The 21,458-nt window shown below is 40.4% G+C and overlaps 1 protein-coding gene and 3 long non-coding RNA genes across 14 annotated transcripts in view; 1 reads left to right on the top strand and 3 right to left on the bottom strand.

Annotated features, from left to right (window-relative positions):
- LOC142895745 (uncharacterized) overlaps positions 1 to 21,458 on the top strand; it is a 135,398-nt gene that overhangs the window by 96,814 nt on the left and 17,126 nt on the right. For 9 of the 10 annotated variants that reach the window (XM_076037002.1, XM_076036999.1, XM_076036995.1 and 6 more), the window contains one exon: positions 1,984 to 2,106. The exons of the other annotated variant lie outside the window; for it this stretch is intronic. In XM_076037002.1, coding sequence (XP_075893117.1) covers positions 1,984 to 2,106 — 123 coding nt within the window. The remainder of the gene's footprint in view (positions 1 to 1,983; positions 2,107 to 21,458) is intronic. 10 annotated transcript variants of the gene reach the window in all.
- Positions 878 to 21,379, bottom strand: LOC142895749 (uncharacterized). Its single transcript, XR_012928253.1, has 2 exons — positions 21,279 to 21,379; positions 878 to 1,079 (listed from the first exon to the last, which is right to left on the bottom strand). It is a non-coding gene; the product is annotated as an uncharacterized LOC142895749 (long non-coding RNA).
- On the bottom strand, positions 6,219 to 9,436 carry LOC142895797 (uncharacterized). The gene is made up of 5 exons (XR_012928260.1): positions 9,415 to 9,436; positions 9,266 to 9,306; positions 7,882 to 7,948; positions 7,417 to 7,448; positions 6,219 to 7,333 (listed from the first exon to the last, which is right to left on the bottom strand). It is a non-coding gene; the product is annotated as an uncharacterized LOC142895797 (long non-coding RNA).
- On the bottom strand, positions 11,649 to 18,900 carry LOC142895877 (uncharacterized). Of its 2 annotated transcripts, none has more exons than XR_012928268.1 (6): positions 18,780 to 18,900; positions 14,648 to 14,674; positions 14,238 to 14,537; positions 12,515 to 13,238; positions 12,024 to 12,323; positions 11,649 to 11,738 (listed from the first exon to the last, which is right to left on the bottom strand). It is a non-coding gene; the product is annotated as an uncharacterized LOC142895877 (long non-coding RNA). The 2 variants fall into 2 exon arrangements; XR_012928269.1 differs by lacking the exon at positions 18,780 to 18,900 and adding an exon at positions 14,938 to 15,027.

The raw sequence follows: 21,458 nt of genomic DNA, 5'->3' as shown, positions 1-21,458 counted from the left end.
TAGTTCTGAACTAATATCAGCTCCAAATAAGTCATACGCAATATTTTCACAAATCTTCAAATCTTCATCAAATCTTCTGGGACATTCAATATGTGAGGCCATTAAACTTACAGTTCTTATTTGGGCATAGGAGCTTCTGTTCTGCATTTCAGTGAGAGAACTTCAGCGTCACTCTGTGGTTTTCCTGTGTGCATTCTCTCTCAGACAGAGAGGTCAGAAGACATTGGATCAGTCAGACTATCAGTCTAGCATGTAGTGGCAGCTTCATCATGGCCAAGTGTCTGCTGTTTGTCATCCTCATCTGTAAGTTTAACCTTTGTTAGATTATCTGAAAGTATTAATAAATTCTATTTCTTATAGCCTTGCTATATTATTGTTTAGCCTCACTGTCAATCCTAGCTTTTCTTTTTTGGTTCTTTGTTCTAAAAAATGTATTCTAATAACTGTTGCACTGTGGTTTTCTATCTTTTTTTGTAAGAGCCACATATAATTCGGGAACTTCACAAAATCTTTGTGTTGTTAACCCTAAAGCAAACAATTATTTTCAAATTAAGAAGAAGATACCAACATACTTTTTCTTAATAAAAAATATTTACCATGCTCACATATTTTCAACAGATATTCTTTGCAAGACTCAATGTGAAGGTCAGTATCTGAACCTTTCATTGATGCTATAATCTATAAATAAATGATGCCATACAGCCTGTTAGAAGCGTGACCATAATTACAAAATATATGTGTACATCTTGTCTCTGCCATTCCAGATCCTCCACCTCAACTGAGGGTGTATCCATCTTGGATCTCAGCAGAGACTCACTTAGTCACACTGTGGTGTCAGCCTCCATCATCTGCTCCTGTGCCTCAGTGCTATTTCTCAATTGAAGGAGGAGAATCTTTTCCGAGCTCCTCCTGTTGGAAGACACTGACACTAACTGAGTTTCTGGTCAAGACAGGTCAAAGTTCACCTGCTGAGGTTAAAGTCAAGTGTTTCTACACTGTAAGGAAGGGAGATGTATATTCTTCATCTCAACACAGTAGCACGCAGTCCATGTACATACAGAGTGAGTAAAAAAATAAACCTGTGAATTTAACCTTTTTAAAGGGTGAGTGGAGAGTGCAGAGTGACTGGATGTTCAGATATTTAAAATTTAAGAGTTAGTTCTCTGCAGTTAGAGTGAGTGACTGTGTTCCTAATTTTATTGTATATTATTATGCAATGTAAAATTATTGTATTGTGTTTATGTTTTCTTCGAGTAATTACTTATTCATTGAAAAAATAACTTTTTTTTATTAAGTTTAAGTTAAAATTTATGGTCTGGTTGATGATGTACAAAAATATTAAGCTTCTCACTTTTTTGCAACATAACATAACAGGACATGCAGTAAAATACCTCTTTGTACTTTTGAATGCATTCTGTAGGTGGACCACCTCAGTTGAGTGCTCAGATTTCCTCTGGTGAATATGTTGTATTTACATGTTCTCTGCCTGGATCTGTGATCAAAGACATAACCTGTAACCTGTATTTTGGAGATGGAACCATTCAGAGGCCAAATTTAAGAAGCAGCAGAAGCAGAATGGATAATTATTGGTTTTGTCAGTTTTATGCCTCAATCAATGACCTGCTGAGACTCTCACCTCAACAAAGCCACGCCAGCTGTGATTACAGTTTGAAAGGTGATCCCAGCACCTTGTCTCCTCGTAGTGAACAATTCAACTTGGCAGGTAAATAAAACATTACATGACGACATAAACTGCTCAGGATTCATTGGATGTAGTGCAGACAACCCAGTTCAGAGCGAGAAAACAATGTATTTGGCTCAGTTTTGATGATGATATTGCAGCATCAGAGGCAGACACACTACACTGTACTTAATCAGAGTTTGTCATGTCACCAACTCCGGAGTTTTAGGTTTTTGTGTAGCATAAATCTAATGGAATCATGATACAGTTTAGAGTATGAAGTTCTCTCTTTGTAAATGTAGATATTCTGGAGAGCGAATCAGCAAGGACCTCCACTCAACCATCACTGACACAGACTACAAGCCAATCCAGCTCTACAGTCCAAGTTCAGTGGAGGACATCATCACCCACCACTTCAGTGAAAGGTAGGGCTGTTTAGCCTGGTGCATTGAGCAATTACACCTTCATAGCTTTAAACTTGGTGATCACCATTCATGACTTTATCATATTCCTGCTTTCTTATGAAACTGAGCTCTTCCAGAGAGTTGGAAAGTAGTAAAAACGACAAATCCATCTTTACACTGGACAGTGTGGAAGTAGTGTGACAGGGCACAAAGTCTGAGGCTAAAGTTAAAGTGTCCACATTGAAAACATGATGCAGCCCTAGCATTGCTACAAAACCCACAGCATTGTCACCTTCGTAGCACTAAAAGTGCATTAAAAATGTGAGCTGTGACTATTTTTGTTGTATTTGTCTTGGGCAGGTTTGCTTGTTGGTGGCACTGTTCAAATCTTGACTACCTCTCAGATACCTGTTGGAGCAAAGTCAGGTGAACTGCTCTGGTTTTGTCTTTACTTGTTGTTGGAGTAATTTTCAAAAATAAATATTTCTATATAATCTATATTTCCATGTATTTAGTTTGTTATAATGCCTCATGTTTATATATGTAATTCAGTCTTTTCATCAGTTGCTTTTGCACTGGAGGTGAATGTGACAAATATTTGTGTCTCCTTAAACAGACAACAACATAGTCAAGATCATAGCAGGTGTGACTTTTATTGGAGCAGCTGTTGGCGTCATTTTCCTTGGATGGCTATTCATAAAAAAGGGTAGGTCAAATAAAACCTCCACGTCTTTTAACCTTTAAATTAAGAGAACGTTAAAGAATCTGTGCTCATCAATACCAGATTATGGTCAATTCTTGTGGCCTGTAGATGAGTTTAATCTAACCTGCCACATTCTCAACTCTAACTTTATCAAACTAAACACTAAAGAAAATGAGCATTTACTGAAAGCAGGGGGTCTTTAGCCTGGTGCAAGTTAAGTTCAAGCTCAAGAGAAACTGTGCAACATTTTTATGAAAATTATAAAGCTTCAGAGATGTTGTGGTAGGTTATTAATATGTTACGCCCCCTGCAAACAAGCCATTGTGCCTCCTGGCCGATTCTGGACACCATTGTTGTCCCAGATCCTGTTTCACGGCCAACAATGAGAAACAAGTCTATGAAGGTTCTCAGTCTTCTACACCGTTGTTTTGAATGTTATAATAATTGGTATAAAATCTTTTGAATGTTTAATAATAAATCTAACATTAATTAACCAAAACCATGGGAAATATTTAACTGCTCCTCGGCACAAAGAAACAAACACACACACCCATCCAGGTAGCAGTAGCTTGCTGCGAGAACCAGCCATTACTAGCTAGCACTAAGTTTGTACGACAGCAATGTGCACCATGAACCTCAAGGGGGAGCATTAGAGACGACATGTATGACTGTTTAAGTGAACTTTGATTAAAAAAAAAAGAAGAAGAAGAAGAAAAAAAAAATCAGTACCCAAGCCAGTGTGTGTATGAATAAATGAAGACACTATATTGTATTATTAGTCTAAAAAGTGTCATTTTAGAATATTTTTGGTTGGTGGTGTGCCAGGGAAATGTTTTTATGGCATGGCTCAAAACTGGTTGAAAAACACTGTAGTAGACACTGTGAAACACTTGGAAATGGCACCTCCTTCTGTCTGAGCTAAAACCTCGGCTGAAAAATTGATCTTGTTCTTCTTGCTCTCTTTCAGACACATGCTTTGACAAAAGGTAACAATGATCAATGACTGAATATTTGCTCAGCAGTAATATTAGAGTAAGTGTTTAGTTTCTTTTTTTTAATCATTATGTTTATTTAACATGTTGTACAATCTCATCACATCAGTGGGAAGAAAAAAGTGGCCGTATATACAATTTAAGTAGAAGCATTTTTCGCAACCATCAGTGATTATTGCAGCACATCCTGCCAGTTCTTTGGATTCAGACACTTTTTCATTTCATTTTTATTTCTTTACAGGACGCAGAGCATTGTCATCTGTAAGTAATCAGAAAATCTTTTCATTAATTGATTCTATTGTGTAGTTGCATTGGAGAAGACTGAGGTTTTTAAAATCTTACCTTTTGCAGACGCATGCACTGTAGTACATCCTGTATCTTGTTACCAGGAGATTCTGTTTATATTGTGTGGCTCCTCTAACATAATGTGAATGAGAATAAGAATACCTTAATTTTTTCATGATATTTTGTACTCTCTGAATTTAAAGTTGTGTAGATTTTTGAATACTGATCAGTGGTGAGCAATGATGAAAGCAGTGGTCGGTAACAGCAGTGTCAGCTCACAGCAAGATGGAAACTCCTAACGTCCTTCTTGTTCTCTTTCAGACAAATGTTTTGACAAAAGGTAAAAATAATCAGTGCATAAATAAGTGCCCAGTACTAATATTAAAACTATCTCAGTTTCTTCTGATATATTTTTAAACATATTTTTCATCACACCAGGGGAGAAGAAAAAACTGATTAGGCACAGATACATTGTAGGTAGGCACTTTCTTTTTCACTCATCAGTAATTTTTACACTACAGCACATCCTGCCACTGACTGCCACTGTGTAAACTTTCATTTCATTTGATTTCCTTCTAGGACACAAAACATTGTCATCTGTAAGTAATCAGGAGATCTTACAGTTGAGGCCAAAATGATAAGCCCCACTAGAATTATGGAACATTTTCCAAATTTTGCAGTTTGCAGCATTGATGAGATGTGATATCATCAAACATTCATCAGTACTATTTAGTAGCTTTTGTTACATTTTTGAATATGAAATACATTATATTTTATGCTTGCTGTATATATTTATATATAATGAAAAATGGGGTGGTCAAAGATATTATCCTGCATGTGAAGTTTGACTTCAATTTTACAGCCAAGCACATTGCTTCTTGTTTGGGTGCATGGTGTCATTATGTTAAAGTTTTGAGGGATAATGTGCAGAAATCTGCTCTGTAGTCTAGCCTTATGTCGTTGCTTGGTCTTCCAACAAAACAATATCTCCAAGCATACTTTTGAAATGAGTCCAACAGTTCCTGAAGGATACCAAAACCAAGGTCTTGGAGTGGCCCACACCAAGCCCAGACCTCAATCATAATGAGAATCTGAGGTGGGTTCTCAAGGTGAATGTCCATGCTTGGAAACCAAGCAATTTTGACCAGCTGGAACAATTTCCAATGGAATAATGGCCCAAAATCTCTCAGGAGACCTGTGTCTACCTAGTAAATAACTGCTCTAAGAGGTTGTGTTCAGTTGTGGCTCAGAAAGGGTTCACTATTGGTTATGAATGGCCAGGGGGCTAATAACTTTGGATGTCTAATTTCTACCCTTTCTTGTTTCAACTCAGTGTATCAATAAAATATGTTTTATGTATGACGTGTGTGTCACAGATAGTTAAAATTTTCTTTTTTCTTTTTTGCTTTTTTCTCATCATTTTCTCAGTAAGAGAATGATTAAAAAAAAAAAAAAAAAAACATTAAGGGGCTCAAATAAAGCTAAGAACCAATGATTAATGTCCCTCCCTCACAGCAAGTGTTCAGCCATGATCAAAGTGTCCTCAGCTCTAGTTTATGTTCATGTAAAAGTCAACAGCAGTCATGTGAATGTGTCTTAGATACAACTCCACAGGTTTTCAACTAAATTGGTCACAAGCGGTGGCCCACATCAGCCGCTGGTTCGGTGCATTTCGTCTCACTCACATTGTCATGTCTATTTTAATAGAGTGGGGTGCAATGCTCTGAGAACATTTAATACCAAAACCAGAAGTGATGCATCGATGGAAACATTACAAAAGAATGTGTGCATGACTGAGATGTGTGAATCATTTTGTAACTGTTAACTCGTACTCTGCAGTCAAGAGGATTCCACATACCAATGTAAGAGCTTCACAATATCAACACTGCAAATAATCTGTTAACATCTGCCATTTGAGAACGGCTCAAACGACCACTGACCCTTGTCAATAAAAACCAGCCAACATTTCTGCAAGAGATTTACTATTATAATATAATGAACAATGTAAGTGGCATTAAGTGATAAAATGTCACACTTTAAACTTTGTTTTGACAAAACATTTGCTTTTTCCCAAATCACATGCTTCTGTGCAATGCGTTGTTAGATTTTGTGATTATAGTAAAAAAAAAAAAGAGTGTCCTGTTGTCCTGTTTTTAACTTCCCAGAAGCAGCTGCCTTCCTATAACTACACTTCCTCTTTGCATTTTGGTACTTGTATTTGTTGTGTTGGGGCCATGACCATCACTGGCCAGTGGCTCACCAGTGGTGGTAAATCATAACTTAAAATGGGATTTCAAAAAAGTATACGGTTCACATAATTTGAACTACTTTGTTAGAAATAGACATTAGAAATAAACTGCATGTTTAAATGGTATTGAAGTCTTTTAATTGAACATATTTTTACACATCAATCCATAAAGTGCAGGATGGATGGCCTTTACAAAGGAATTAAGTAATGAAGTAATGATGTTTACTTTGGAGGCTTGTTCATGATAATATGATTGCTCATATAAATATGCTTTAACCAGTCAGTTAACACATACATTAAATAGGCATTGTTTGCAGAACACACTGTGTAGCTGTTTGCAGAGTCATGTGAGATCTGTTGACCCCTGCCCCAGGGGTCACTGTTTAATGAGGAAGTAACCCCTCATTAAACAACCTGGCATGGTGAGTAAAAGTAGTCCCTCTCATTGATGTGTTCAAGTGAGCTGTTCCTGGGAGTACTTTTATGGGGTGTTGTTATGAAGCCAATTGACTGTGTAGGTGTGGTTTGAAAGCTGATCGATCAATTACTGTGGATGTGTTTTGAAAGCATAAATTCAAATGTGGGGTAAATCTATTGAGCGCCCGATCACAGGGGCTAATATTTTTGACCACCCCATTTTTCACTATATTTGATATGAAACAAGCCTAGAAATGTATTTCATATTCCAAAATGTACCAATAGCTAATAAATATCAATGGTGAATATTTGATGATATCAAATGTTATCGATGCGGCAAACATTGGGAAGAATTTCAGGAAAATGTTCCATAATTACAGGTGGGCTAATAATGTTGGCCATAACTGTATATGCAGGCATTCACATCAGTTTGATTTTATTTCAGAGACCAGTGTTTGTATCTATCTCGTAAGTCTTTTTTTAAAAGCAGAGTCTAAATAATATTATTCAGTGTGGTTGCAGAAGACTGTATTCCATGTTGGTCTGTATTATCTGGACTGGCACATCAGCGATGGAACAGTAGAAATGGTTTTCGCCTTCATTCTAGAGGGAGAGAAATCAACAGTGAGAGTTTTTGTCCACTGTTGAATCCATACAGCCAGTCCTAAATACAAATACGGTCTTACATCTTGTATGTTCTTATCCACTCCTTTGGAATCTGTAATGAGAGAGAATTCAATGACGGGGTTAACGCGTGTTTGTGACAGAGTGCCAGCAAAGTCATGAAAGTATTGGTGCTGTACTGGTGTACATTTTAAAAGACTTCCTTCCCAAATGTGCTTTTTTTGTTGACATATACATATCATTTAATTAAATTTAAGCATTATCAAGCCTGGACAAAGCACATCAAACACACATACAATTGTGAGAATGCTAGTCAGTAGATGAAATACCTAAACTACTATAATAAATGAATAAAACATAAAAAAAAATGTTTTGTTTAAAAATATTCAGTAGTCTAGGTTTTGTGATGTAACTAGCTGGTACAAAATGGTTTGAAAACAAAGTGGAATAAACACAAGAACAAGTATGAATAAAACAAAATTCAAAACACACATGGGCAAGTTTGGCTTGAAGTGAACTTCTCTTACCAGCACAATACTCTGCAGAAGGTTCTGGGGTGAGGGCATCCTTACTCTGATTTTTGCCTGCAGTTCCCTTAAAATAACATGATATATAAACATAACACAAAGAATAAGCAGATTTGTGTTTGGTAGATTATTTCTTTGTTGTAACAATGCTTCTTGGAAATAACTCTTATATCGTTGGAAAGCCTGTTTATTCCCCCTTTAAATGGTGCAAAACTTGTAAGGAACATGCATTTGTGGGGTGAGCAACAGAGCTAAGTACCGGGGTTGAGCCCATGAAAAATGTGACAAATCTTTTCTGCCAAGTCAAACAGCTGCTTCTGCCATTGACTCTTGTTTGGTGGATTGGATGATTGAAATTTAAAGAATCAAAACGTATTGGCAATTGAACAATTTCTTCATTTAAAAAACAGAGGCCTCAGCAGCTAAAGGAAGAACCATCCACAGCCACAACAGCCTGGCATCTCCTCCTCATGCTGGTCACCAGCCTGGTCTCACACTGCTGTGGGATGGCATCCCATTCTTCAACCAGCATTTGTCGCCAGTCAGCCAACGTGGTTGTGTTGGTGACACTGGCAGCCCGCCCAAGCTGATCCTACAAGTGTTCAATGGGGTTGAGGTCAGGATTGCTGTCAGGCCATTCCATCCTCTCCACTCCCAAATTTTTGAGGTTGTCTCTGATGACCCTTGCTCTATGGGGGTGACATTGTCATCTGGGAAGATGTAGTTTGGTCTCAGACTGTGGAGATATGGGATTACTGCCACTGGTTGCAGAATCTCATCTCCATATATCTCTGCATTGAGATGATCTCCAATGATGACAAGCCTTGTTTTTCCACCACTCACCATCGCACTGCCTCCACCCAAAGATGTTACTCTGTTGGTGCAGCAGTCACCATCGCGTTCTCCACGTCTTCTCCACACTTTGACCCTACAATCCAACTGCCGCAGGAGGAATCTGGACTGATGACTGAACATAATGTTTCTTCACATGTCCAGGTTCCAGTGCAGGTGTTGTCGACACCAGTGCAATAGCAACAGCAGAATAAGCTGTTTGACTCAGCAGAGAAGATTTGTCACATTTTTCATGGGTGCAACCCAGATACTTAGCTCTGCAGCTCACCCCACAAATGCATGTTCCTTACAAGTGTGGCACCATTTAAAAGGGGAATAAACAGGCTTTCCAACGATATAAGATTTATTTCCAAGAAGAATTGTTACAAAAAAGAAATAATCTACCAAACACAAGTATCCTTACTTTTTGTGTTATGTTTATAAGAAAAAAAGAGGTAAATTCTTTAAAACTTATCCAGTTTTTCAATAATTTTGTGAATGTTGCAGTTTGCGTGTGTGTTTTTATTTATTTATTAATTGTTACAATTCTTACCACTCCTCCAAAGTCAACATCTTCCATGTCAATAAAGTCAACTGCAAAACAGAAGACACACTGACGTAAATCTAAGTTCAATGTATTTGTCATGTGATGAAGCCATAACATGACGTGGTCGATGCACAAATTTCACAAAGACAACTTACTGCAGACATTTCCTTGCGTCCTATATAAATAGGGAAAAACATTTTTATCATTGTGTCCGCTATGTATACATACAACAAAACTCTGTAATTAGACAATTTTCAACATTGAATCACACATAAAATGACTTTAGTTTATTGTCAATCACTGCCATTTCAATAGGAAATGTATAAAAGCGTTGAGAAAATAGTCATCTAGCTTATTTCACATGTTATTTCTCACCTTTTGTAAAAAAATCTTCCTGGAAGAATAGCGTGGGAGAGAGGAGTGCAATGTCAGAGTTGCAGCAGTGGATAAGTTAAAAATATATTTATTTTTTTTTAACTTTAGGACAAAAATATTATTTTTCAAAAGCACCAATGATTGTTATGAAAAGGCATGAAGGTTCTATTTAACCTACCCTTCTTCATGAATAGCCATCCGAGGAAAATTAGACCAACAGCTCCTCCACAGCAAGTCACACCTGCTATAATCTTGTATATGTCGTCTGTTTAATAAGACACAAATATTGGTCAGTTTTACCTCCACTGGAAAAGTCTGAAGAAACTGGAAATGTATTCATGATTAGTTTGTACATTAAGTGTCAACTTAAAAAACAAAACAAAACAAAACAAAACAAAACAAAACAAAACAAAACCAAATAGATATTATATGCAACAAGCAAACAGAAACAAGCAAGTTGCTTCAACAGGCATCTGAGATAGTCAACAAACAGTGCCACCAACAGGCAAACCTGCTCAAGACAGATACAGCAGAATAGTGGTGACACACTAATTATTATATTAATTAACTTTTAGTCCTACTTGGCAGAAAATGCTGTGGGTTTTCTGGCAATGCCAGGTCTGACTCATGATTTCAATGTTGTCACAGTAGCTTTAGGCTCAGACTTTATGCTCTGTCACACTACTTCCACATTATCCAGTGTTAAGATAGTCATTTTTACTACTTTACAACACTCTGAGCTCAGTTTCATAAGAAGGCAGAAATATGATGACATCATGAATGGTGATCACCAAGTTTGAAGCGACAGAGGTTTAGTTGCTAAACAGCCCTACCTCTCACTGAAGTGGTGGGTGGGGAGCTGGTTTTGCTTGTAGTCTGTGTCAGTGATGGTTGTGTGGATGTCCTTGTTGATTCGCTCACCAGAATATCTACATTTACAAAGAGAGAACTTCATACTGAAAACTACACTATGATTCCTCTTGATAGTCATTCATTTATGCTGTGTAAAAACCTGAAACTGAGGAATTGGTGACGTGACATCTAGTATTATACTAACATGAACGCTTTACAAACGACAGTGTGTCTGCCACTGATGATGCAATGTTGTCATCAAAACTGCAAAATGATATTGTGTTTTCAGTCTGAACTGTGTTTGCTCTCCGACAACCAATTAATACTCAGCAGTTTATGTCGTCCTGTAATGTTTTATTTGCCTGCCAAGTTGCATCGTTCACTATGAGGAGACAAGGTGTTGGGATCACCTTTCAAACTGTAATCACAGCTGGCGTGGCTTTGTTGAGGTGAGAGTCTCAGCAGGTCATTGATTGAGGCATAAAACTGACAGAACCACTTATTATCCATTCTGCTTCTGCTTCTTCTTAATTGTGATTTTACATTTGTTACGATTCTAATTTTCCAAAATAAAAGCTACAGGTTGTTTCTTTGATCGCAGATCCAGGCAGAGAACATGTAACATCTTCACCAGGACAATGGAAAACACTCAACTGACTGCTTCTGCACTCTAAAAGGGGAGACTGGCTAAAGTCTATGAATACATAATTTCAATGAATATGCCCTCTTTAACCATTATAAAACAGCACTGGGAGGAGGAGCTTGGCTTTGTTATTGTGGATGACATTAGATTGTGTACACTCTTCATCCTTTTGTGCATGTACAGTAATAGTCTTATCTAGTTCAAAGTATCACACTGCCTACAGTATTGTAAGACTGCCCTGACAAAAAATTAGCCACTCATTGACCCCCTGTGTGACAGATGCAAAATACTCCCTGCAACTTTGTATCATATGTTCTGGAATTGCCCTGAATTAGATTGATTGTGGTTTGTCACACTACTTCCACATTATCCAGTGTTAAGATAGAGTAATTTTTACGAATTTACAACTCTCTGGATGAGCTCAATTTCATAAGAAGGCAGAAATATGATGACATCATGAATGGTGATTACCAAGTTTGAAGCGACAGAAGTTTAGTTGCTAAACAGCCCTACCTCTCACTGAAGTGGTGGGTGGGGAGCTGGTTTTGCTTGTAGTCTGTGTCAGTGATGGTTGTGTGGATGTCCTTGTTGATTCGCTCGCCAGAATATCTACATTTACAAAGAGAGAACTTCATACTGAAAACTACACTATGATTCCTCTTGATAGTCATTCATTTATGCTGTGTAAAAACCTGAAACTGAGGAATTGGTGACGTGACATCTAGTATTATACTAACATGAACGCTTTACAAACGACAGTGTGTCTGCCACTGATGTTGCAATGTTGTCATCAAAACTGCAAAATTATATTGTGTTTTCAGTCTGAACTGTGTTGTCTGCACTACATCCAATGAATCCTGAGCAGTTTATGTCGTCATGTAACGTTTTATTTACCTGCCAAGTTGTATCGTTCACTATGAGGAGACAAGGTGTTGGGATCACCTTTCAAACTGTAATCACAGCTGGCGTGGCTTTGTTGAGGTGAGAGTCTCAGCAGGTCATTGATTGAGACATAAAACTGACAGAACCACTTATTATCCATTCTGCTTCTGTGACTTGAATTTGCCCTTTGGACGGTTGCATCTCCAAAATACAGGTTACAGGTTGGGTCTTTGATTGCAGATCCAGGCAGAGAACATGTAAATAAAACATCTTCACCAGGGAAAATCTGAGCACTCAACTGAGGTGGTCCACCTACAGAACAAATTCAAAAGTTGATGAATTACCAATAGGTATTTTCCTTTTCAATTTTACCTCCAACCTTTGCACAAATCCTGTATAATTTAAATGAATAAGTCATTACTCTGAGGAAACGTAAACATGTTGACTTAATCATTTTCCACTGTATATTATTAAACAACAGATTTAGGAATGCAGTCACTCACTATGTATCACCATGACTTGTGCGTCACTGTGATTGGAGGGATAATCCAGATGTCCAAGCTTCACAGTGTAGAAACATTTGACTTCAACTTCAGCAGGTGAACTCTGCTGTGACATCAGGAGCAGCTCACGTCCTCTCAGTGTCTCCACACAAGACAACAGTTTAGGGAATCCTCCCTTCACAATGTAAAAATAACATTGAGGAGCAGACACAGCTGGAGGTGGCTGACACCTCAGTGTGACTGACTCTGTCTCTGAGATGTTCCGAGTATTCACTGTCACTGTGGGTGCTGGGGCTAGAAGATGAAATAAAGATGAAGTTGAAGAGAAGTTGAAGTAAAATGTATCGTGAGAAAAGTTTGTGAACATCATGTGACTACAAAGGCCACGATGAAGATTCCAATCATACTGTGAGGACATGTAAGGCAGTGTTTTACTCACTCTGTATGTGGATGGACAGTGTGTTACTGTGTAGAGATGGAAAATATACATCTCCACGTCTTACAGTGTAGAAACACTTGACTTCAACCTCAGCAGGTGAACTTTGACCTTTCTTGGCCAGGAGCTCAGCTACTGTCAGTGTCTTCCAACAAGAGGAGCTCTGAACAGATTCTTCTTCAATAATAAAATCACATGGTGTCGATGTAGGAGAGTGACAATAGAGGGTGACTGTGTCTGTCTCTGCCGAGATCACTCTTGGGTACACTGTCAGTTTAGGTGGAAGGTCTGAAAACCAAGCAATAGAGATCAAAAATATATATACATATATGTATATGTATATATGTATCCAACCTCAGTTTAAAAAAAAAGTGGCTGTGTTTTAAAACTGAGGTTGGATACAGTTTACATCCTAACATATATGTATATATATAATATATATGAATATACATGTTAGGATGTAGACTGTATCCAACCTCAGTTTTAAAACACAGCCACTTTTTTTTTACTTTATTCACTTTTGCTCAGTTCATTAATGAACTAAATCATTTTGTTAAATTAAATAAACAATAACGTTATTAATTTTGTATTGTAAAGAATTGTGAGTCGCTGTGAGAAAAGAGATAAACAATCTATCTGAACAAATAAACAGTGAAAATTTCCACAGTGGCGGTCCTGTCACTATGCCTCCAATTGATCATGCGCCCTGGCTACTTGGCCAAGGGGATATTCCTTTGGCCGAATGGTTAAGCGCATGGCTATTACCCGGGAGTCTGGGGTTCGAAGCCTGCCCGGGCCCTCTGCGCCTTGCCACCCATGGAAGAGTCAGCCCGGCAAGCAAGACACACTTCTCATCTGTCGACCACAGGATGATGTTGGGTCTCAGGCAGGTAGTTTATTTGATTGTAGTTTGAAGAGTTTATTTTTCTTGTTTTGTTTTTTTTTAAATTAAAAGTCAGTCATCATTTAGTTGAGGGGAAACAACAGAACAGAAGGGACTGCTGATTTGGGTTCCCTCTCCTTTCAGATCAACTTTTGAGTACGAAAATTATATTATTATTATTATCCTGTTTAAATATTGGATGTTTATTATACATTGTCCTTCACTTTAAATATGAATATATTATTCATTTTCTCTTCCTCTACTGTGGTTTGTGCTTTGTTCAGGCCAGTAGAAGCTCCCCAGCAGATGTTGTTGATTGCCTCTAAAGAGAATTCATCTTCTAGCCGCCCCCACAAAACTTTCCGCTCATACCGTGAGAAGATTTCAGAAAGTGGTTTACTCACTCTGTATGAAGATGGAGGCTGGGTTGCTGTGTGAAGACTGAAGTTCCTCTTCTCCTTGTCTGACTTTATAGAAACACTTTACTCTTATCTCAGAAAGTGAACTTTGACCTGCCTTGGCCAGAAGCTCAGTTCCTGTCAGTGTCTTCCGACAAGTGGAGCTCTGAATAGATTCTCCTTCAATTGAAAAATAGCACTGAGACACAATAATAGATGGTGGAGGGTAACAGTAGAGTGTGACTGAGTCTGTCTCTGCTGAGATCGCTGATGGATACACTGACACTTTAGGTGGAGCATCTGGAGCTAAAGAGATCGAGACAAGAACACCTGTGTTTCTTAACGTGGTCACACTCAACAAAACTATTTTTGTGCATTTATTGATAAGAGAACAGCTGCAAGGATCAGACACTGACCTTTTGTTTGAGTCTTGCAAGTGAAATCTGTCAAAGATATGTTTACACGGTAAAGGGTAAAGATTTGTACTGTAATGTAATGTAATGCACTGTTAATGTTTTATTTTAGCAAAAATATGAAAGATTCAAAACAAAGATTAAACATTTGAATCCACTTTATGATCTCAAGTTTTTTTCAAGGTTAAAACCAGCTGCCTGATTTTAACAATACTTTTTACAAAGATAATCCGAATACTTGTGGCAAAAAAAAAAAATAGCAATTTTAAAAGTAGGGAAAAGATGAAACTTACAGATTAGGATGACAAGTAGCAGACGTGCAGCCATGGTGAAGCTGTTGATTGAGGTTCTGTCTGTCTTCTGACTGATTTACCGGTCTGTACTGTGCTGTCTGTATGCCTATGAGAAAATGCAAAGAGGAAAACCACAGCGAGACAAAGCAGATATAAATTCTTTACTAAATGTGTCTCCATGTCAATTTTGTGTTTGGTTTTTTTTTTTTTACTCAAGAGTGTGTGCCCTCATCTCAATTCGTCATGAGTCTACACGAATCGACAATCTCATTGGTTGCAGCACATTTTTCTCACACATGTGAAAACACTTATTGTATAATTTAGCCTTTCACATAACCTCACACTGCCTGAGAACATTTAAATGTAAAACTTGTCCACTTTCCACTTACAGCCATATAGAGACCTCGTAGAAGAGGCTTGAGCGTTCTGGATGGTGGAAATCACCCGCTGCAGGAGTCCCACAGCTGACAGGCTGAGCCACTCAGGGGCCAAGCCCACAGCGCCAGACGCTCCGGGTGGGGGTGGAACACCGCCCCGGCCCCCTGTGACAGCAGATCCCGGCGCAGCGGGAGCTGCCACGTATGAGCGCACATTAACTGGTAAATCTCCCCCAGCCAGTGCATTGCTGGCCAGTGCGGAGCCACCATGATCACATCGTGGCCGTGCTCCCTCACTCTGGCGAGAGTCGAGGGTATCAGGGCCAGGGGAGGGAAAGCATACAGAAGGACTCGTGGCCAGGCGTGCGCCAGCGCGTCCACGCCGAGGGGAGCGTCCGCACTGCGCAGCGAGTAAAACAGCGCGCATTGTGCGTTTTCTCTCGAGGCGAACAGATCTACGACAGCCCGACTGTATCGAGCCCAGATCTGCATCACGACCTCCGGGTGCAGCGCCCACTCCCCGCGCGCCTCTGGACAACAGGTCTGCCCCCGAGTTCAGAGCGCCCGGAACGTGCGTCGCTCTCAACGAGAAAAGACGATCGCAGCTCCAGAGGATCAGTTTGCGTGCCAGCATGTGTAGCCGACGCGAACGTAACCCGCCTTGACGGTTGATATACGCTACTGCCGTCGTGTTGTCCGTCCTCACCAGGACATGATGTCCCTGGAGGGACGGAAGGAAGCGCTTCAAGGAGAGAAACACAGCCCGAAAGCTCCAGAAAATTTATGTGAGACCGCGCAAGCTCTCCGCTCCAGCAGCCCCTCACAGACTGGCCACCCCAGCCCGAGAGACTGGCATCCGTGGTGATCACCCTCCTGGACAGGACCGAGCCCATCGGGACCCCCTGGCTCAGGAAGCCCGGGGCACGCCAGTGACGCAATGCCAGGGCGCACTCGTGCGTGACCATCACTCGCCGTGCGCCATGACGCACATGATTCAGTCCACATGAGGCCACCCACAATTGGAATTCCCTCATGTGGAGGTGGCCGAGATGGACCACCGCGATGGCAGATGCCATCAGTCCGAGCAACCGAAGACACAATCTGAACTGTACAGATTTGCCCGGGTGGAAAAGTGTGAGGCATCTCCTGAGCGCGTCCACTCGTTCCGCCGAGAGGCACGCTGAGAAGTTCACCGAATCCAGAAACAATCCCAGAAAGATTATTTTCTGTGACGGGAAGAGTACGCTCTTTTCCGTGTTTATCACAAAACCCAGCCTTAGCAGGTGCAGTGTGAGAATACGCGTGTGCGCTCTGGCTTCCCTTTCCGATTGTGCCAGCAACAGCCAATCGTCCAGGTAAGTGGCCAAGCGGATGCCCTGACGCCTCAGCGGGGCAATGGCACGGACACCCTCGGGCTGAGGGACAGCCCGAAAGGAAGAACGCGGTATTCGTAACAGATCCCCCGGAAAGCGAATCTGAGATACTTTCTGTGAGGGGGATATATTGGAATGTGGAAATACGCGTCTTTCAGATCGACAGAGGTGAATCAGTCGCCTCTGCGAACCAGACGCAAGAGAAATGCATGTGTGAGCATCCTGAACTTGTATTTCCTGAGATATTTGTTCAGAGCCCTTAGATCCAGGATAGGGCGAATTCCGGTCCCTCCCCGTTTGGGGACCAGGAAATACCTGGAGTAAAAACTGCTCTGACTCTGTGCGGGAGGTACAACACATATCGCTCCTTTGTTCAACAGCGAGAGGATTTCCTCCTGTACAAGCTGAGCTGACTCTCCCTGTGCCTGGGAATGAATCATGCCGACAAATCTCGGGGGAACAGCTGCAAACTGGAGCCTGTATCCCTTTGAGATCGTTCTGAGCACCCAGGGCGATGCTGGAAGGGCTCTCCACTCCTCTCTGCGGAGGGACAGAGACACAACGTCCAGCATCTCTGCCATCACGGGTGAAGCCAGCCGTGATGCGGTGGCGACCCCGTCCGGTGGAGCTAAAGCAGGGCGCTTGAGCGGCACCGACCGTCGAGCGACGGTGCTCCCTCATAGCGAAACTGCCGCTGCTCGCACGGGCGGTGCCAACTGCTTCGCAGCTGCAGCGCACCGCAGCAGACCCGAGGCACGACAGTGTAGTGGTGACGCTACCGCCGTCCCGGGGAGGGCTATGACAGCCCCGTGCCGGGAGTCGACAACTGGCGTCGCCGCCAGACTGCTTATATTTTTGGCTTTTTTGCGCTGCGCCCTCGGCACTTGGCCTGGATGCGACAGCGGAACACACTTTAATCTTTTTTTCAAAAAACATGTGTGTTTGTGCGCTTGTGGACACTGTGAGGGGGCAACGGCCGAACCCTCTGGAACTGGGCGTCCACCTCCCCCGGCCGACTTCGGCGGAGGGGAGAACGGGGCGTGGGTGACCCCTCGAAGCGCTTCCGACAGCCAAACTGGTGGAGCTGAGGAACGCGGAACATTCAGCTGCGACACCTGTGGGAGAAGGGGGGTCACTACCCTGCCTTCTGTTCAATTATGAACATCTGATGATAATTATGATCATTATCCTGTTTAAATATTGGATGTTTATAATACATTGTCCTTCACTTTAAAAATGAATATATTATTCATTTTCTTTACCTCTACTGTGGTTTGTGCTTTGTTGGGGCCAGTAGAAGCTCACCAGCAAAAAGTGTTGATTCCCTCTAAAGAAAATTCATCTTCTAGGCGCCCCCACAAAACTACATAGGCCACTGTGATGTTTCTGCTCATACCGTGAGAAGATTTCAGGCATTGCTTTACTCACCCTGTATGAAGATGGAGGCTGGGTTGCTGTGTGAAGACTGAAGCTCCTCTTCTCCTTGTCTGACTTTATAGAAACACTTTACTCTTATCTCAGAAAGTGAACTTTGACCTGCCTTGGCCAGAAGCTCAGTTCCTGTCAGTGTCTTCCAACAAGTGGAGCTCTGAATAGATTCTCCTTCTTCAATTGAAAAATATCACTGAGATGCTGGAGCAGATGATGGAGGGTAACAGTAGAGTGTGACTGAGTCTGTCTCTGCTGAGATCACTGATGGATACGCTGACACTTTAGGTGGAGCATCTGGAGCTAAAGAGATCGAGACACCAACATATGTGTTTCTTAATAGGGTCACACTCAACAAAACTATTTTGCCCTTTTATTGATAAGAGAACAGCTGCAAGGATCAGACACTGACCTTTTGTTTGAGTCTTACCAGTGAAATCTGTCAAAGATATGTTTACAGGTTAACAACCTTTCCGATAGTTTGTTAATGTTTCAATTACATTATCAACTATTCAAAATAAATATGCTAATAATAATAATAATAAAAATAATAATAATAATAATAATAATAATAATAATAATGAATAATAATAAATGTATTTTTTTTAAAGAAAAGAATAGAATGTAATAACCATTTTAAAAGGGATGAAAAGTTTAAACTTACAGACGAAGATGAGAAGCAGCAGACGTGTGTCCATGGTGAAGCTGTTGACTGACTTAAATTTGCAAAAAATACAACGCGGGCCTTGAGGGTTTGGAGCCACTGGACAATTTTTACATTGAAATGTTCTCAGGCAGTGGTTATGTGCAATGCTAAATTATACAACAGTCAGTTAACAAGTGTTTGCAACGTGTGAGAAAAATGGGCCGCAACCAATGAGATTGTAGACTCATGCAGATTCATGACTCATTCAGATGAGAGCACACAGTCTTGAGTATAAAAAAACACAAGATACATTTAGTAAAGAATTTATATCTGCTTTGTCTAGCTGTGGTTTTCCTCTTTGCATTTTCTCATAGGCGTACAGACAGCACAGTACAGACAGGTAAATCAGTCAGAAGACAGACAGCACCTCAATCAACAGCTTCACCATGGCTGCACGTCTGCTGCTTGTCATCCTAATCTGTAAGTTTAATCTTTTCCCTACTTTTAAAATTGCTATTTTTTTTTTCTTGCCCCAAGCATTCAGATTATCTTTGTAAAAAGTATTGATAAAATCAGGGAGCTGGTATTAACCTTGAATAAAGCTGGAAATTATAAAGTCAAATTGAAATGTTTAATCTTTGTTTTGAATCTTTCATATTTTAATTAAAAAAAACATTGACAAACTATTGTAAGAATCTTTACCCTGTAAACATATCTTTGACAGATTTCACTGGCAAGACTCAAACAAAAGGTCAGTGTCTGATCCTTGCAGCTGTTCTCTTATCAATAAATGCACAAAATAGTTTTGTTGAGTGTGACCACGTTAAGAAACACAGGTGTTCTTGTCTCAATCTCTTTAGCTCCAGATGCTCCACCTATAGTGTCAGTGGTTCCATCAGCAATCTCAGCAGAGACAGACTCAGTCACACTCTACTGTTACCCTCCACCATCTATTATTGTGTCTCAGTGCTATTTTTCAATTGAAGGAGAATCTATTCAGAGCTCCACTTGTCGGAAGACACTGACAGGAACTGAGCTTCTGGCCAAGGCAGGTCAAAGTTCACTTTCTGAGATAAGAGTAAAGTGTTTCTATAAAGTCAGACAAGGAGAAGAGGAACTTCAGTCTTCACACAGCAACCCAGCCTCCATCTTCATACAAAGTGAGTAAAGCAATGTCTGAAATCTTCTCACGGTATGAGTAGAAAACGTCTTAGTGGCCTATATAGTTTTGTGGGGGCGGCTAGAAGATGAATTTTCTTTAGAGGCAATCAACAATTTCTGCTGGTGAGCTTCTACTGGCCCCAACAAAGCACAAACCACAGTAGAGGAAGAGAAAATGAATAATATATTCTATTTAAAGGGAAGCACAATGTATAATAAACATCCAATATTTAAACAGGATAATAATAAAAACATAATTTTCAGTCTCAAAAGGTGATTTGACAGTTGAAGGATGAAAGGAGAGGGAACCCAAATCAGCAGGCCCTGCTGTTCTGTCGTTTCCCCTCAACTAAAGGGTGACTGACTTTTAATTAAAAAACAAGAAAAAGAAACTCTTCAAACTACATTAAACTGCATTCAAATAAACTACCTGCCTGAGACCCAACATCGTCCTGTGGTCGATGGATGAGAAGTGTGTCTTGCTTGCCGGGCTGACTCTTCCATGGGAACAAGGCATGGTCAAGATTTACGAAGAAGAAGAAAAGAGAGACCTCACTGAAAGAGGGGTGAAGCGTATGTTTTCCCATGCGGTGAGTCTCTCTGTGACAGCCGGCTGTGTTTCTACGCTGCTGTTTCCCATATAAAATACACAGACATAGTCACATCATTTGGAAATTTTCAGTTTATTTGTTCAGATAGATTATTTATCTCTTTCCTGGCAGCGACTCACAATTATTTACAAAACATAGTGAATTAAGTTATATTTTATTTTATAGAACAAAATGATTTAGTTCATTAATGAACTGAGCAAAAGTGAATAAAGTAAAAAAAAAAAAAAAAAGTGGCTGTGTTTTAAAACTGAGGTTGATTACAGTCTACATTCTAATATATTTGTATCTCTATTACTTGGTTTTCAGACCCTCCACCTAAACTGACAGTGCATCCAAGAGTGATCTCAGCAGAGACAGACACAGTCGCCCTCTACTGTCAACCTCCTTCATCTGCTTCATGTTATTTTATTATTGAAGGAAAATCTGTAGCGAGCTCCTCTTGTCAGAAGACACTGACAGTAGCTGAGCTCCTGGCCAAGAAAGGTCAAAGTTCACCTGCTGAGGTTGAAGTCAAGTGTTTCCACACTGTAAGACGTGGAGAGGTATATTTTCCATCTCTACGCAGTAACACACTGTCCATCCACATACAGAGTGAGTAAAACACTGCCTTGCATGTCCTCACAGTATGATTGGAATCTTCATCGTGGCCTTTGTAGTCACATGATGTTCACAAACTCCGCCCGCGGTACATTTCACTTCAACCTCTCTTCAACTTCATCTTTATTCCATTTTTCAGCCCCAGCACCCAAACTGACAGTGAACACTCAGACCATCTCAGAGACAGAGTCAGTCACACTGAGGTGCCAGCCACCTCCACCTGTGTCTGCTCCTCAATGTTATTTTTACACTGTGAAGGGAGGAGCCCCTAAACTGTTGTCTTGTGTGGAGACGCTGACAGGAAGTGAGCTGCTCCTGATGTCACAGC

Source organism: Nelusetta ayraudi, unplaced genomic scaffold, assembly GCF_046127955.1.
Source record: "Nelusetta ayraudi isolate G7.1 ecotype Tasmania unplaced genomic scaffold, CSIRO-AGI_Nayr_v1 ptg000050l, whole genome shotgun sequence".
NCBI lineage: Eukaryota > Metazoa > Chordata > Actinopteri > Tetraodontiformes > Monacanthidae > Nelusetta > Nelusetta ayraudi.
The sequence above is the reverse complement of the archived record's forward strand: the minus strand, read 5'-3'. Positions and strand labels throughout refer to the sequence as shown.